Source organism: Ruditapes philippinarum, unplaced genomic scaffold (assembly GCF_026571515.1).
Source record: "Ruditapes philippinarum isolate M1 unplaced genomic scaffold, ASM2657151v2 ctg743_1_1_1_1, whole genome shotgun sequence".
Classification (NCBI taxonomy): Eukaryota; Metazoa; Mollusca; class Bivalvia; order Venerida; family Veneridae; genus Ruditapes; species Ruditapes philippinarum.
The window spans coordinates 173,214-192,743 of NW_026854628.1; the positions used below are offsets into that span (position 1 = coordinate 173,214).

The following is a 19,530-nucleotide window of genomic DNA, read 5'->3' on the forward strand; positions in this document are numbered from 1 at the left end:
ATACATGTTTTGTTTTTTTACCGTTATTGCGCAGTTCATATCCAATATTAAATTACTACTATGACGTCATTCCTTTGTTCTGATCGTACTGTACTTTTAATACAGTACAGGTAGGTGTCCAATATTAATGTGTAAGTCCAATATTAATCGTGTAACACATTAATATCAGACAGCGTGCCGTGCCTTGAAAGAAGCTTGTATGACTACAGGATTTTGTGGAAAATTCTCTAAATATTAAAAAAAACAAACACACACACACAAAATGATTAGGTTAAATGTAGCCTCTTATCTCAGAAGTTAACACAAGGAATGATGCAATGGCTTTCCTTCGCCCATTACGCATTTTACATAATTTTACAAAAAGAACAATATTTGTTATCTGGCTCATTTAACGAATTATTATTATTCCTAAACCTACTGATTTTCGATTTTCAAGCTATTAACATCATATCACTGTTTACGCTTATTGCGGAGCGTCAGTTAGGATATGATTTTTATGGGATTGTTTAATTTCTTGACTAATTTCTTTTTCTAAATACATTAATACGTTAAGTTGACAATCATATGATTTGCTTTATTGTATGTACGTTATGTTTCAGTTAGGTAAGGATAATGTTCAGCTTTTCAAATGAATACAATAGAGAAAATAAATTCATCTATTTAAAACAAAAGTGGTTATGTTTGACTGCTTATATAAAGAAAAGATTCCAGACTCCTGTGGTATGACAAATATCAATTAAAAAAATAAGAAAATATCATTTTGTTGCGTTAATATCTAAAATTTTACATCCTTGATAGTTGTAGTAAAGTTAAAATATCATTTTAACACTAAATAGTCAGTATAAATCCTTCTTAAAAATCATAGATTGTTTCAGTCAATCATTTAAAATATCCGATATTAAACACAAATTTGAAAACATTTCAGTTTTATTATTTCTTGTAAAAATCCCAAATGTAAATTGATGTAAACTGTATGTGTGTAAGTCCAACATTTTGTGTAACTGGTATATTTTGTGTATATCATTGTGTTCATGTACATAATTGGTCATATTTCAAAACACGAAAATTTCATGCTACGGACATTTTGTTTCAAGAGGCTACCTATAGGGTTTTGCAAGTAAGAAAAAGATAATTGCTAAAACATTAATATTGTACATTTCTAGCACAAAAATACATAATTTCTAATTTTTCGATAGATAACATGATATTTGATAGTAAAAGTAGTAATTTAAGTAAGATATAAGCCTCAAACTGACCAATAAGTAAACTATTGAATTCCCTTCGGCGCTACGCGCCTCATGAAATTCAATATTTTACATATTGGACAGTTTTCGGCTTATATCTAGTACATAAAACAGCGCACGCAGGCGCACATTAACGGAAAAGAAGATAAAGCTTCACAACAAAACAAAATGACACGAAACTATATTTTCACCTACATCTGTACAAATTGTACAGTGTTATGTTGTTTGTGTAATATTGCGTTATTTCTAAACATCGCCTTTGCGAAAACTTCTCGGTTTTCTATAAATATATACAAAATGATGAATCGACCAATTGTTTTGTTGTATTTTCTTTTTACTTTGTACATTCAAGATGGTTGAACACGGTTTCGGAAAATCTCACGAAAATGTGGACTTGCAGGATAATGATATCGGTATTAAAGATTTTAAGTGTATGACATAGATTTCTCTCCATTCAAATGAAGCTGTAAATATCGGTCCGTGATATAAAAAATGAGTTATCGAATGAATTTAGTATTATTATTATTTGTGTAACTGAGTAATTATAGTAAAATCAAGTGAGCACGCTCCGTTGTTGCACTTTTTTTATACATGATCCATGTAAAACAGCTGACCATAATGACATAAAAGCAATTTCAATACAAGAAAAAAAGAGAATATTTATATCAAAAACAAACTTCAAAACGAGGTAATACCGTATCAGACGAATACTTTTTGCAAGAATAGCACCAATGCACGTTTTTCAGTCATAAACATCTGCAGGAACTCTCGTATATTCAATAAATAACTCGCTCTGGCTTTGAAAGCGTCTGCGTGCTTCTGCAGATGTTAAAGCACGTGAAAATGTGCATTATAACCATGGCATGCTTATATTTTAAAACAGTTTCAAACGCCTACAAACTTGTCAAATTATATTATTTAAATATTAGAAAATACCTTCTGGCGTAGATAAATAGTGCTTAGCAAATTAAGGGTAAAGAATGTATACGACAATGCGTAGATATTATTCTCGAAACCTTGAATATCTTAAATGAGACCTAATTTTTGTAATACAATCTGCATGGAATATAAGAGATTCTAAATTTGGAATATCATTGTTTCAATTTCTTGAAAAAAAACCTTCAATGTTTACTCGTTTTCTGAAGAACTGCGTGCAGAAAATTAATTTATAAGCGTACCTATTCATTCTTGTTTACCTTTTTTTTGTAGACATAATTTAACTTTTTATGAAAAAAAAATTAAACCCATAAAAATGTACAAATGGTGTGTAGGTGTATCTAATAATAATAATTAAAGGTTCCTATGTATACACCAAGTGTTGGCGATCATGCCAAGATGTTTTAAAAGCGCATGTTTCCAATATCAAAACAAAAGATTACCTTTGCGGCTTCCCATGTATACTTGTTTATTTCAATCAAATAGCAAGAACCGCCGAACTCTATCCAGCCGTCCATGCACCCTCCTGTAATGAAGCATGATTCTGACGTTGATAAAATTATAAATCAATTAACGTAATTACTAATGAGTGGGGTTGGAGCACCGCACTAAATACCATATTCCGGTATATACCGGACAAGGCGCTTGAATGATAAAATGCTAAAATCTTGCCTTTTTACCCAACGGAATGAATTTTAACAGGTCTAATTGATCTTTTCACACCGAATTATGTATGACATTGAATGAAAAATGTAAAAAGCGACGAAAAAAAAAACGATATTTGTCTATTTTGTGATCATGATTTCTGCAAGCGTCTAGGAGTACTGCTCCAATCCTGTATTGAGTTAAATCCATTACTAATTGATTTATCCACACGTATGTTTAAAATGTTATTATTATAGAAATACAGAATTGTGCAATTCTATGGTAAAAGCGAGCACCACGGAAAGTAAACGAACGTACATCAAATTGAAAGACATAAATTAGAGCATACAGTACGGTTGCTTAGACATTATGCATGTACTTTGAATTATATCAACAATGAAATTATTTATTTTTCAGATCATTTGTAAGAATGACGACTTGGATGGCGTATTGAATGCGACTTTTGTGTTTGTCGTCATCGTTAAATACCATAAGGCATATGTTACATCATGGTTTTTGAAATTCGGTGTATGCAATAGAAAGAGCATCGAAACACGAGGCTATCTGATTGTACGAGGGGGCGTAGCCCTCAAGTATTAATCAGATTGCCGAGTGTTTTGATGTTTTTCTCTTTTGTATCATAGTCAAACATATAAAAACATGTTCCCTGTTGTCATAATATGAAACCCCAGAAAAAAGTAACCAATAAACAAGCATCTGAATATAATATTTCTATCGATTTCCCTTTCTCTGCCGTCATAATTTGTAAACCCCAGCAAAAATGAGCCAATCAGTCGGCATGCTCTGGAGTGCGGGTAACTAATACCTACACTCCAGTTAACGCACTGTGCAAGTATATGTATACGATTTAACTCTGACACATTTTCAACAGAAATGTCCCCAAACTATGATACAAATGACACTTAAATAGCAAATATGTGACTGAGCCCTTTTTTAGGAGAGATAACGCCGAATTCGCGAATGATGCACCAACACAACATTGGACATCTCGTAAAATATTCATGAATCATATTTTATTTGCTTCCTTCGAGTATGATACAAGCAGTTCGGCAAATATCAAAGGTAATCAGAATATAAAGAAAATAATGTTTGAAATGTGTTTTTGTACTTAATACCGATTTAAAACAAAAATCCCACAAAAAAATGTTAGTCAGGTCGTCATTTTCATTAATGATTTAAAATTGTAAACATATTCCTGGAAATATTTGTAATGATAGTTGTATAATGTCATAGTTGCCGTAAGGGTTTATTTACGGTAAAATATTTTGGTCCGTATACTTACCCTGTTACTCGTTTTGGTCATAGCTTTGCACAGATTCGGCGTTTACTGTATATACGAGGGTTGTCCAAACAATTCGTGCACTGCAGTTATTGTCGTGAGAGTTCTTGATAGAAAAACAAGAATTATATATCACTTGAAGGGGAAATCTGTCTCAAATAAGAAAACAAAAGAAAAAAAAACGTGTAACCGGCATGTCGTGAAAACAAATCGTCATACAGTTACCTTATTAACGTTATACCGGTGCACGACAAAAAATGGCTTAGTTCATTACGTTGATGCATTACGGTATTCTTTAAACACCACATAATATAAACGTCAAAATTCAGGGAAAAGTGTGTGTACGTATTCCTAACGTCACTAGAAAATATGACGTCATTTGCCCTATTTGTAACGGTCGTAAACAAACATTTGTGTGTGGTCGTCAATACTGTAATTACGTGAAAATGTCAGTCGCTTAACGTCTGGAAATACGGAAGATAAAACACCAACAGATACCTACAAAGAACTTAATAGGGCAAGCGGGACAAGTTCAGGGCCACGAAGGCTGGTTTTCAAATAACACAAACGCTCTGTAGAAGGGCGAGAGCCGGTAGACGATGACAACCGGTCAGGCAGACGTCCGTCCGTAATGCCGGCGCATGTGACGTCGGTTGTCCAATATTTTCGTGCACTGGTGGAATAAATTACAGGTACGTTGCATAAGATCAATGGAAACTACAAAATTCTTTGCATCAATCATTCCTCTATTGACAGTAAAACAAATTATAACATAAAAAGCAACTGCCACTTTACAAGCAACAAACAATTAATACAATTACAGTAATGAACTAACCCATTTTTGTCGTGCACCGGTATTACGTTTCTAAGGTAACTTAAAGACAATTTTTTTCACGACACGCACGGTTACTCGGTTTTTTCTTTTGTTTTCTTATTTAAGACAGATTTCCCCTTCAAGTGATATATAATTCATTTGTTTTTATTAATAACTCTCACGACAATAACTGCTGTGCACGAATTGTTTGGACAACCCTCGTACAGGGTGTTAATGCACGACTTTCTTGTACAATTTTACACATGTGCTTACTACATTTGTTATTCTGCATTCTTGTAACGTAACCAAGTCTGTTAAACAATGATGACATGCTTGCTGGAAGTGACAATTATGTTGTTTACAACCTGAGATCTATATTATTATTTCATTCGGCACATAGCGCTATGTATGAAACGTAATGATAAATTCCAACATTTCGGGACTGCATGTCAACACAGGTTTGTAACAAAACAAAATACAATGTACAAGATGTTGCTACATACTATGTAAGCATAAAAGTTGAACACGTCAACGTCTCATTTTGATACTGGACTCGGTCCCTTTCGTTGTTTGAATAAAAAAACGACAAGGTGAAATGTGATATTATGTTGTATATTAAAGTTTCAGTCAGTCAAATAAAAATATGTTACAAACATCATAACCTTAACAGTATTTAAGATATCACTGCCAGCAACCATGATATCATTGTCAACGAGCGTGATGGAAGTGTCAGCATGCATAATAAATGTACCTGTCAGCAGAACTGTACGCATTTTTACCTGAATTACATACATAACTACTGCACGAGGGATCACACTTTGTCCAGATAGATTTTTATACAACCACCAAAAATGCTATGCTCTTACCTCATTTATAATAACATATCATTTACGAAACCCCTAATAACAAGCTCCCTAATAGTCCCTATCCACGGGGGAGGAAGTGTTACACGAAGGATGGAGTTCTTATGATAACTTGTTTGGAGTTCTTATGATAACTGTCACGGAGTTTCTGGAAAACATTACGGATTTCTGTGGAAAACTTTTCTATATACTTTGAGAACTCACGTAAAAAATGGTCATTTTTACCTTTAAATGGGGAGTTTGAGGTGCTAAATTAAACTTTGATAATTAAGCTTGCCCTACGTATTATATTATGTTTCAGAAAAACCTTTTAGTCCATTTTTCATCGTCTTTTTAAAAAAAATCTGGTAGTTTTGAATAAAATTTCCAAATTACTTGCTCATTCGTACATACTGACCTTTTCATTTGTGATCTTCTTCGTTGCTATATTTAATTACCTAATGATAATGGAGAGTTGTAAACATAAAGCCCAGGCTAAAAAAAATTATACCCTATTTTTCAAATGTCACGGAGTTCTTGTGATAACCCAAAATATGTCCTGGAGTTCTTATGATAACTTTTGTTACTGCCAGTGTGTTTCTTGTGCTTAATTACGATACGTTTACGCGTATTTTTTATTATTTAATAAGTGTTTAAATTATCATGAAACTTTATACTCTCAGCCTAACACAAAAATAGGTAATATATAATGTTGGTTTTGAGCGTGTTTTAATTAAAAAGATATTTTTCGAATAAAATTTGTGCGAACTCATATTTACATAATAAAACCGAACGAATGCACTAAATGTTTCTGTGTATATAAAGTTGTATGTCATAAGTTTCCTTTGAAATGTTAACGCTGAATTTACAGCAACTAAAGAGAAATATATAAGTCGCATAATCGTTATTATGATGACAAAGTAAAGTTAATATGCGGTACATGTATATAGCTTGGTGTGCACGTAAATTTTAGGTAACTGTCATTTTTTCAGGATTCGGCTGTCAGAAAACCCCAAATCTTTAAAGAATAGATTGAACATGAAAAAGTCTACAAAGGATAAACAGGTGAATTATGGGCTATCTTCAGGAAAACCTGAACCAGCGTTCACCTGTATTCAGCAGAAACATGGCTTAAACCTCCGAGCAAAAATTGTTAAAAACTTACATTTTTTTCTCAGTTACATGTTTTAAGCAATCGCCTTTCTTAAGCAGACAATATATAGTTGGGCTTCCCTCAAGAAGTGGCTAAGTAATTTGTATCATTTTATACCATAAACAACAAGTATATATCTGGGATACCCTTCACACCCATGCTCCCGAATCAATCGATCTCCTCAACAGATTTGCACGTGCCCTACGGGTTCGAGTGAAGGAAGTTCGACAATATATTTTTGTTATCAATTACAGCAAAAGTTTTCACTACTATGATTATATAGGGTGAAGAAAAATGTATGCAATAATTTTCAGCAATATGGAGATTTCTGTACGTCACGTGATGCTACATTGGATTTTATAGAGAAAGAAACGGCATGAACCTTATGGTGACTCACATATATTATTTAAGACTTACTTTCTTTTGTCATATCATTTTCATAGAACTTTATACGTTTCTATGACAAAATTGATACATTTTAGAAATTAAGATATCCATTGAATACCTAAAGATGACACACATCTCTTTAAATTTAGATAAAGGTACTTTCTATTTTGCTGCAAACCATTTACATGTAATTTGTTTCGGCAGACCAATAGCATAATTACTTAATGTTCTCTAAAACTGCAAGGAATAATGTATACATGAATAAATCATGCTTAAATTCAAAGAGTATTTTTATCCTGTAATTAAATGCTCTACATCAAGTATGTTTTCAGTCATTCCAATAAAATGAAAAAACAACAACAACAAACACAAACAAAAATACCCACACGAAACGGGGGTAAGAAAAATATCTCTTGAACTGAAATACGCTCAAAATCAACGTTATATAACCAAATGTGTGTGCAAATGATACGCGTACTATGTTTCATAATGATTTACACACGTATTGACTAATAAACTACGCTTAAATGTGCCGTAATTAAGCACAAGAAACACACTGGCAGTAACAAAAGTTATCATAAGAACTCCAGGACATATTTTGAGTTATCACAAGAACTTCGTGACATTTGAAAAGTCGGGTATAAATTTATTAGCCTGGGCTTTATGTTTGCAACTATGCCTTACAATTATGTATTTATGTATAGCAACGAAGAAGATCACAAATGAAAAGGTCAATATGTAAGAATGAGCAAGTAATTTGGAAATTTTATTCAAAACTACCAGATTTTTTTGTAAAAAGGCGATGAAAAATGGACTAAAAGGTTTTTCTGAAATATTATACAATATGAAGGGCAAGCTTAATTATCAAAGTTTAATTTAGCACCTCAAACTCCCCATTTAATGGTAAAAATGACCATTTTTTACATGAGTTCTCCAAGTTTATAGAAAAGTTTTCCACAGAAATCCGTAACGTTTTCCAGGAACTCCGTGACAGTTATCATAAGAACTCCAAACAAGTTATCATAAGAACTCCATCCATCGTGTAACACTTCCTCTCCCGTGCTATCTATCGGGAAAATAAATAAAGCTTGATTTTAAATGAATTTTATATCTTTACTTATTAATCATAATTGTGATATGCCGATCCCCCTCTTTTAAAAACTGATATAACATGACTTTACTTGTATCTAGACTTAGTGTTTTATAACGTTTAGACGAAAGTATTTGAAACATTGATAAAATTATTTCTAAAATGGATTTGAAATAATATTTACCTCCAACGTTTACATATGAAGTCCCAGAATCATGTGTGTCTTCCAGTGTTGTTGATGAGTCTAATAAATAGCAGTTTTGATCTGTTATGTTGTAAACAACAGCGACGCATTCCTTTTCTTGGAGACAATGTGTAATACATTGGGATATACTTACTGCCTTACGTGGTGATGACATGTCTGGGATTGTTTTTCCTGCAACGAGCTCGAATCGTTTATAATACTGTTCCATATATACAAAACTAAAAGATAAGCACAGGCACGCACATTTAATGAAATACAACATTTTCGGAAATGACAAAAGAATGCTTAGTGTATGTCTTTAACGGTATCAGGTTTGATTGGAAATGAAAGAGTTGATCAATGTGTATGCAGAACATGCGTTCTTATATGAATATACGAGTCCCTAAAAGGCTGGTGTTTACAATCCAATGGTTATTCATCCCCTTTCACCCCATTATGCTTACAGTATTAATACGTTAATGGTGATTTATTTATTTAATCCACAACGGGAAATTGCAAAGGAAATGTAATAATGTCATATTAGTAAAAATACGAACGTTACATTTAAAATATTGATTAACTACTTAAACAATGATATTTCATTCTTGTAATTACTAATTTTGACAGGAAACTATTAACATTATAAAAGCTTTTTAAGGACAAATTGAACCAATTCTTATTTGTAAATGATTGAGTCTCTTACTATGAACAGATTACGGATTTTTAAAATACAATAGCGTACTCGGGTTTATTTTTCTTGATATTAAAGTTAAATTCACGTCAATTAAACCACCTAATCGATGTCATATCGATGTCTTGTCATTGACTTATTTTATATTTTTGTCATTTTGCGAAAATCGCACTGCAGTTACTTTTGATTGTTTAACTATATAAAGATAAATATTTCTGTGTATTTAGGAGACTACATGTATATGACCTATTCACCTTTCAAAAAGTATTCATGTATATACAAACAAAAAGCTAACTCCAATTATATACTACAAATTTTCTTCATAGAAAAATGTAAAGGTCATTTATACATTCTTATTGCGGCATTGCGGTTCTTTGTCAAATATCTAAGCAAAATTATTCGCTAGAAATAAAAATAAAATCATTTGTATGCTTAGTGGGAATTCAACACACTGTAATAAAATCATTTGTATGCTTAGTAGGAATTCAACACACTGTAATAAAATCATTTGTATGCTTAGTGGGAATTCAACACACTGTAATAAAATCATTTGTATGCTTAGTGGGAATTCAACACACTGTAATAAAATCATTTGTATGCTTAGTAGGAATTCAACACACTGTAATAAAATCATTTGTATGCTTAGTGGGAATTCAACACACTGTAATAAAATCATTTGTATGCTTAGTGGGAATTCAACACACTGTAATAAAATCATTTGTATGCTTAGTGGGAATTCAACACACTGTAATAAAATCATTTGTATGCTTAGTGGGAATTCAACACACTGTAATAAAATCATTTGTATGCTTAGTGGGAATTCAACACACTGTAATAAAATCATTTGTATGCTTAGTAGGAATTCAACACACTGTAATAAAATCATTTGTATGCTTAGTGGGAATTCAACACACTGTAATAAAATCATTTGTTACTTAGTAGGAATTCAACACACTGTAATAAAATCATTTGTATGCTTAGTGGGAATTCAACACACTGTAGGAATTCAACACACTGTAATAAAATCATTTGTATGCTTAGTAGGAATTCAACACACTGTAATAAAATCATTTGTATGCTTAGTAGGAATTCAACACACTGTAATAAAATCATTTGTATGCTTAGTAGGAATTCAACACACTGTAATAAAATCATTTTTATGCTTAGTAGGAATCCAACACACTGTAATAAAATCATTTGTATGCTTAGTGGGAATTCAACACACTGTAATAAAATCATTTGTATGCTTAGTAGGAATTCAACACACTGTAATACAATCATTTGTATGCTTAGTGGGAATTCAACACACTGTAATAAAATTATTTGTATGCTTAGTAGAAATTCAACACACTGTAATAAAATCATTTTTATGCTTAGTAGGAATTCAACACACTGTAATAAAATCATTTGTATGCTTAGTAGGAATTCAACACACTGTCTTTTCTTTTTCTTTTTTTTTTGCTATAAAAGTATGTAAATCGGGATCGAACCACAGACCTCTCAAACATCAGGCAATCTATAACGTACAAGTGCACGGTAAAAAGCAATAGATGACCGATAAAGGACTTAGGACTCGAAATCAAATAAACAAAAACTAATGAACGCGGAAAAGCGCTGGTCGTGAAAATGATCCACTGTTTGCTGTAGATATTCCGACATTTTATATTATTGACTTTATTTTGAAAGAAGAATAAATATTTATTATAGTAACCGAGACAGCTCTTGGTTTTAAATTTATAACATTTCCTCTACTGTTGATACTGTTGAACAGAATGAGCGTCATAATTTCATACGGAGTGTGTTCAATATCTCAAGTTGTAATATTTGTACAAGTCAGACTGATAGAAAACTATAACAGTTATGAAAAAAATAAGGTTATTATTGATCATGTACTTTTTGTAAGCATAATCATCATTGGTCCTTCATTATTTTATTATAGATGCTTTCTATTTACTGGTTTAAGTCATAGTATAAAATCAAATAATGAATAAATAAAATATATGTCTTTTTCCTTTTCTGATGTAACTGGAAACGTATTTGTCCGCATTATTTGAATATGTGATATAACCATTTATAGTGGTTTATGTTGTGTCTTGCAATAAAATATCTTGCTATTAGTTTTCAATCTTCAAAATATCATGAGAAAGTAGGCCTATGTTCTTATTTAAATCTAAACATGTTTCATAGTAACGGTTAACAATAAAAACGAATGTATCACTTGAAAAAATGAATACATGCTATTTTAGATCATGTTATGTTGCGTATTTTTTTAGATTAGACAGGATTGTCATGTTCAGATTGCGTGTATGTTATCCGTTGACAATTGACATGTTCCTTTTGTCGCAATCGAAACCCCATTTTTATGTGTCCGATCTATGCATACGACACTTGATTTACTTACAGACAGGAGGTTTCATAAAATGTTTTTATAATTTCTTTCCATTATGTATCTAAAAATAGATGCCCAACATTTTACTGTTATGTCAGTCTAGGGACGACATCAGGACATCATGACAGAATGACTTATGGACGATAGACAAGGTGTCTATCAAAGTGTCTCCGCCGCATTAAAATAATTAACATGCCAGTGAAATGATATGCTTATCACGTTCGACATGTAATTTTAACATATTTTTTACAGACAATTCAAACAATAAAACATATTCTTTAAATTTTATTAAAAATACAATAAAGATATTTGGTGCCACATGATCATCTTTTAAACGAATCATATTTATTGAAGTGACTGTACAGTTTTAGTAACTTTTTTAAATATGGTGTAGCTTTGAAAAATCAATGTTTAAAGGTGTTATTGTGAGACTGTTAATATCATTATATAACTTCCTATACTAAGTGTTTTCTTATCATTGTTTTACACAAGCATACATTTATCTAGTTCTTGTTATTAGTCAAGTGTAATATTAGTCAGTGACTTGAGCTGATAACGACCTGTGAGATGAGGATTTAATACATATACCTGAAATCTATTTAACTAAAATCGGAAAAAAGATAAAGTGAAAAAATGTATCCAATCAGTGTGTCGGTTTTCATAATGTAGTGTCACATTAAGAAATAAGCAAACAAGCCGCCCTCGCACGAGAACATTCAGTTTATATTTATTGCAGATATCTTTAATATATAAAAAAAAATACTGACATAAAAATCTACCTGTCAGGTATGAAATATATGTGTATATGTATTCGTCCAGTTATTGATAGCAACATCTATATTTTTAAAAATCAATCACAGACAATTAAGTCTTTCTTTAAGATATTATGTTTACATAAACAGTCCAACGCAATTTTTCAAAATTGCATCAAGTCATTCAAACTGGACCATCACTAAAACAACACTCCCTTCGATTAATTAGATTCTTTAGAGCCTAAAATTCACATATACAGATATATACAGATGCTACGCTATATCATTTGTCATCAAAACAAACTTTATGTTTTTTTTAGAAATGTTGTTTTAATATATTTTATTGATTGAATTGCAAGTCAAAATTAGTCTAAAGGTATGTGTTTAATATGGTTAAACATGATAAGCATATCATTCCACCGGCACGTAAATTATTCCAAAGTTGTTTTTGCCTCCACTCAAGTAGGGGGTGGACTTTATAGAGGATACTTGTTTAGTTCAGTGTAAGATCGGAATATATTTCACCGAGTGAGCACCAAAAGGAATATTTCACGTGGCGCAGCCACGAGTGAAATATGAACTTTTGGTGTTCACAAGGTGAAATATATTTCAATCTTACACTAAACTAAACAAATTTTCTTTTTATAACATGCAAAGAAACGTTTTGAAAAGACATTTAACCTAATACTGAATGAAAAGCGCGCCAAATAATAATACAACGTGACGTCATTTACGACGTCACGTCATTAAGTTGGTACCCAGTACTGTGCACGCTGGTATTTCACTGAAACAACGTAAGGGGCTTAAATTCAAAACTGTGAAATTATCAAAGTGGTAATTTCACTGTTTCAAACAGTGAAATAACCAGTTTTATATCACTGATATATTTCTAAAAAACAACCGAAAAGCATGTAACAAAGATTTGTTTAAATATTGTATTTTTTTTTATTTTTTAAATGAGTTTTGCATGTCTGCTAGTCAAGGTTAGATTTGGCGGGAAAATCCGTAGAAAAAAAGATAATATGAAGGGGGGAATTAGATACCGATGAGAATATACAAGAAACAAAAGAAGTAATTCCAAAATTTGAACTTTTATAACAAATATCATTATGTATGAAAGTCATTTTAACACTTAATATATCTTTATACAGTGGTACGAATGTAACAAAGCATTAGCGGTTTTATCATTCAGTTATATTCAGCAAACACAATATTATAGTAACGAAGCGAGAAGACTTTAACTCGGTCTATCTGACATCAACTCGAACATTATCTCCCTTTTTTGTTATCATTGTTTACAAATGGCCGAAGTGTTTCTATGTAGAAAAAGATCTAACTGATCTTGTGACAGCGTAAGCTCCTGTTTTGGGAATTTTAATCAACGAAAACAATTTTAAGGTGAGAATTGTGTTACGAATATTATAGAAAAACATTAATGCATATTTTTAAAAGTTCAAATTGTTATGCAACAAGGTAATATTGTTTGTTTATTTTATTGCCAAAATTGTACTAGTTATGTCAATAGCCCGTCCTGTATCAGTGTGAGCTGAGATTGTCCTCGGATATACTCAAGTATAGCATAAAAAATGTGATCTGCGCATGTAGACGAACACATAAACTCAAAATTTTAATGTTCATCGATTACGCCGCCGATATTTCTACAACGGTAGCCTATTGTGATCTATCAGATACGTTATGTATACAAAACCATTAAATATTTATTGAAAGACGTTATACTTTGTTATCAAATTGAATAGATATGAAATCAACCGAACTTTAGAATTTAAATGACTTAAATCACTTGAATTTAATTTTGTAACATTGAAATGCTTTACTGTTAAGTTATAAAGTGACAGGATTTTAAATTAACGGTTTGTTAAGTTTTTTTATCTTTGTGTAACCCTTATACTATTGCTGCATTAGTGCACACAAAACTATTAAACATTTAATTGCCGTGGCCTGATTTGAATTGAAATACCACCGCAGAAATATGCATATTCGTGATTTTAGGGTTTATAATAACTGATAAACTCTTTAAGATTTATTTTTTATATCATATTACGTGTCAAGTTTTTAAAGATATGTATTATACAAAAGCTTTTTATATTGAAGGCATATAAAATATGTAAGAGGTGGGGATCAGTACTCCCTTCCGTAAAATGCGCTAGAAGTTAATTAATAAGTTACAGATTCACATTGTATTAATATTATTTTTATATTTGCGTAAAAGTTAATGTTTGTGTTTACTACTAATATATGATGTCGGGTTATGACAAAAGTAATAAATTTTCGTAATTTTAATTTCGGTGACACGTTGGTCTTCATTGTGACGTCCCCCCTCCGATCGATTATTTTATTAAAGAGCAGTGTTTCCTTATCGACTATAATTATCAATATGTATTGATTTGTGTGAAAGTACCTTTACCTTTATTCATTGATCTTTTATGGTAAAAAATCTATGATAACTCTAACGTTAAATATAATCACATCTTTGTTATTCGACGATCTGCTTTATTTATTAATTTTATCAAGCTTCCGAGAGTGTCTTTTTTCATTTACGCATTTACAAATTAAGAATTCGAGCTTAATGCGACTGATATCACACACTTAAAGTGATTGTTGCAATTATCGTGCTACCCAAGCGTCTACAAAAAACGGAAGTTCGCTATGAATAGTTTCGTTATGGGTAAATATTACTGTTAGCCTTATATTGCTCTTGACAATAAATTCAATAACGACCTTAAAGTGATATTATGACCATCCAAATGTATATAGTGAGTTTACAGGTGAAAGTCAAAATAAGTTTACATTTTCCGTGATTCCTTTCAATTTTGTTATTTACTTCGCAAAAAGATTAATTACTCATATGGCCCAAGAAAATTTCTGTAAATATACATCGGTATTCACCTGTACGGTTCAATTGATCAAAAAAAATGCGGGGCAGTCGTTTTATATTTCAGACAGCTTTATATATTAGCCTTAACGTTAATGCTCAATCTGTCACCATTATAATAGTCAATATTCTGGAATATACTGTATAGTCAAATAAGCTTAACTTGACAATGACAAAATGTTCATAACGACGACCTTAATTCTATTACAGATGTCTTACCACACATCCTATCAACTGGTTCGTAAACCACTGTCCGACTCTCGTTCTTTTGACTTCAACCCTGACCGGATGGCAGTGATAACAACTCTTCATAGAATAGCATCTGTCGCTATCGAACGTGTCATGCTTATGATGAACAATACAGAAATGTGTAAAATACGTCGTCTGGACAACATTGAACAAGCGCTTATTTTTCTGGCGGGAAATCATGATGACGAAGGAATGTCAGGAGATCGAGGCGACTTCTACCGGAGAAAACTTGCAGATCAAATGCATGTTGCATTCGCCGTAGAAGGTGTTACTCATTATAATGTTTTCTCTGTTGTTAAAGCTGCCATTGTTTTGGAACAAGAAACAAGAAAAGCTCTAGCAGAAAGCGCTAAGTCACGTGATGTTGCACCATACGTGGAAATTGATGAGACAATACTAGACATTCTTGCTAGATTGGCAGATATTTTTTAGCTTCTTCAGTATAGCAATTGTCTATATAGCATTTAAAAATGCTTACAGTTTTAATTAAATAAATGTGATATACTAGTGTAAGAGTAGGAAAATGTGCTGTTTTCTGAAATTCTATCTATTCTTTAATTTTCAATTTTTATTTTCTTTTTATTCTTTATCGGATATATTCTGTTACAATTTTAAACGATGTATGCATTTAAAGATGGTTTGTTTAAAGGATTAAATATCTAGCCATTTAAAAGTGTTTAAAGAATTAATTTTGTTTTAATGAATTGATCAAATGCTTTAATACCAGCTTTTAAACATATACACTGCAAGCCCTTTCTGTGTTTAAATAATCCTTATATATATAAAACATCATCGTCCATATTTGTACATTATTAAGTTTGTTTCTGACAAGAACAGTGAAAGGTGTACAATCTTTTATTTCACTTTTCAGTGACTGATATAACAATTAATTAACACATTTACATGAGAATATAACATATTATTACCCCTCACTTTTTTCGTAATGCTAATTTCCCATAGGCCTCTGGGAGTTATTTTTACTGTTAATGCAAGTGTACCACGTGACTAAGAATTTTGTACTGTTACATAGGTAACAGTATTTTTTTACAGTATAAAATCTGGTCACGTGGTCTATTTTCTAAATAAAATGAAATAAAATGGCCGCCATTTTTTTCTCGATTCATTCTTATTTTCGACGATAGGGCATCGCCGAAGTAACTATTACTCTGATAAAATTTAGTTCTTTGCACCCTAGAGTCCCTTTCGCGTATTAAATATCTTTTTGTTGAATAGTCAACAGGAAACATCCGCCTTAAACGGAAGTAATTGTAATATAAATAATTTATGTCAAACTGGAACATGCAGACAATTTAAGCATGCAACAAAGGATAATTTAACAATTTTAACCAGTGAAACGTTACAGATAGAGTTGGTGGACAGACATCTGTAGGATATCATCGTTATTTTCTTAATGCACTTTGTCAAAAACCATGCGAAGAATATTCTGGATGCAGAAAGATCAGATTTCACAGATCATAACCTTATAAATGGGTTAGTGTTTTGTTTTCTGAATAAAACACAGCTTATTTTATGTTTATGACTGGTAGATATCATCACTTGCCTAAAGAATAAAAGAAAAACAGCTTCTCAAGTAGGCCTACAGTGCACTTAAACTTGCAAGGTAAGGACAGTTAAGTTATTGCTTCTCTTGGCTTATATTTGTTACAGTTAGATTTAGTTGACAAATGCAGATCATCACAGTATTTGTTCGGGGTAATAAAATAAATAACACATGGGTTTGTGGGTAACAGTAAAAATATCATCCCTCGTATAAATACTGTTACCCTCGGCTACGCCTCGGGTAACAGTATTTTCCTCGGGATGATATTTTTACTGTTACCCACAAACCCATGTGTTATTTACATAATAACATACGATTACTGATTATATGCACGAAAAAGATGTCATACACACTGTCATACATTAAATATAGAGTTACATTATATAGAATTATAACAACATGCATACACAATGTTAACTTATTAATAAGCACATGATATATTGTCAATGTTCGACATAGTGGTATATACTGAATATTTTAATGCACTTTTACAATTGAGTTAATGTTAGTATATGGGTTGTGATATTGATTTGTGCGTAACAGTAAAAATATCATCCCGAGGAAAATACTGTCATCCAAGCGTTAGTAATTTTTACTGATACAAAGCCATGTATTATTTAATCTATTACCCGGAACAAATCATTTGAAAATTTCAACTAAATATAACTGACCAAGAGTAACAATAACTCAACTATTTTTACCTTGCCGTTGAAACAAACCACGTGACCGGATTTTTATACTGTTAAAAAGTACTGTTAGAGTACAAATTGCTTAGTCACATGGTACACTTGCTTTAACATAACGAATAACCCCCAGTGGCATATGGGAAATAAACATTAAAAACAGTGAGGGGTAATAATTCAATTTGAAAAAGTAAGTTCATCAGTTCAGTATATGTTCATGATCAGGTAATAAGATTATATATCACAATGGTATAGGCGTGACGGTAACATTAAATTTCATCTCTCCTCGTAAAATACTTTTATCATTTATAAACATGTACTGCCGAGTACATCTTAACTAGAGTAGTACACACTGACAAATCAGTGGCGAATTTAGTTCCTGGCTTTAGGGCTGAAGACCCCCCCCCCCCCTCAACCAACACCTAGCTCAGCCCTAAGATACGTTAACCAGCTGGGCTGGAATATTTTCATGACAGTTTTATACTGTATTGGCGGCAATGTACTCCTTCATCAAACAAATAAATTGGTGTCGCCCAGTTGTTAATCTCCTGTCTGGGGGGTTGCCAGGGATCTTTATCAGCTAACATGCTTAGATGACTTGAAGGTTAAAGTGGCATTGTTTATTAGCTTGATTGCTTAACGCAGCACAATATGTTTTACTATTTAAGTTTTATTCTGTTTTCTTCACCAAGGCCCATATTAAGAATAATTGAAAAATGTGATTTACAGGAATTCAAAAAGGTTGCAAGTTTTATAAAGATAATGTGGAAGGAATTGCATTTGAATAATTGTTTTACTACAAATTTGACTGTTTCATTCAATTTCAACACATTTCCAGGATCTTTATCAACTTTGTATGGGGCGTCCGTGGCCGAGTGGTTAAGGTCGTTGACTTCAAACCACTTGCCCCTCACCGCTGTGGGTTTGAATCCCTACAGGGACTTGGATTCTTTCATGTGAGGAAGCTATCCAGCTAGCTTACGGAACGTCGGTGATTCTACTCAGGTGCCCGTTCGTGCCTGAAATAATGCACGGAGGGGCACCTGAGGTCTTCCTCCACCAGTAAAGCTGGAACGTCGCGATATGTCCTATACTGTGTCGATGTGACGTAAAACCCAATCAATTAATCAATCAACTTTGATGAGTCTGTACCTGTATTTTGTGCCTCTTCGGACTGTATGAAATCGTTTACCTAAACGGGTAAACAGACATCATCCAGGGGCGCTAATTTGAAAAGGAGTAAAAAATATCGTTGTACGTGACGTAACAGAAGCCGTTGACGCATGGAAATTTAAAACTATACACTATTATTTTTTTAAAATATTTTTTCATGAACTGTTTCAAATAGATCCAGGTATTAAGTTATATTGTTTTTATGCGATGATAACCATTTTATAGTCATAGTGACATAACATTTGGATCATCCCTCGTATATTGAAATAATGTCATATAGTCACGATCAATGTTAGAAAAAAATATCCCTTATATCATTCATTCATTTTCTATCTAAAATATTGAACAAAGACCTGTTGAAGCCATAGTGCTTAAGATATGTATACAATATTGTTTTTCTCCTACATCCTTGCATCATATTTGATAATAATTAGGTTAATTTATTATATCAAGACTTGGTATTTTGTCATTGATTTAGAGCTCTAAATGTTCTGTTGCCAGGACAAAAGCTAAACTTTTAAATATTTATGTAATTAGTGGAATT

The 19,530-nt window shown here is 32.0% G+C and overlaps 1 protein-coding gene across 3 annotated transcripts; it reads left to right on the forward strand.

The window, feature by feature from the left end:
• Nucleotides 1–4,536: 4,536 nt before the first annotated feature.
• On the forward strand, nt 4,537–16,085 carry LOC132740623 (uncharacterized). 3 transcript variants are annotated; one of them, XM_060728567.1, is made up of 2 exons: nt 4,537–4,817; nt 15,531–16,085. In XM_060728567.1, exon 2 carries the CDS (start codon nt 15,531–15,533, stop codon nt 15,999–16,001), a length of 471 nt encoding a protein of 156 aa, XP_060584550.1. In that variant the 5' UTR covers nt 4,537–4,817; the 3' UTR covers nt 16,002–16,085. The 3 variants fall into 3 exon arrangements, with proteins under 3 accessions (XP_060584550.1, XP_060584549.1, XP_060584551.1); XM_060728566.1 differs by lacking the exon at nt 4,537–4,817 and adding an exon at nt 13,673–13,825; XM_060728568.1 differs by lacking the exon at nt 4,537–4,817 and adding an exon at nt 14,140–14,298.
• Nucleotides 16,086–19,530: the final 3,445 nt, after the last annotated feature.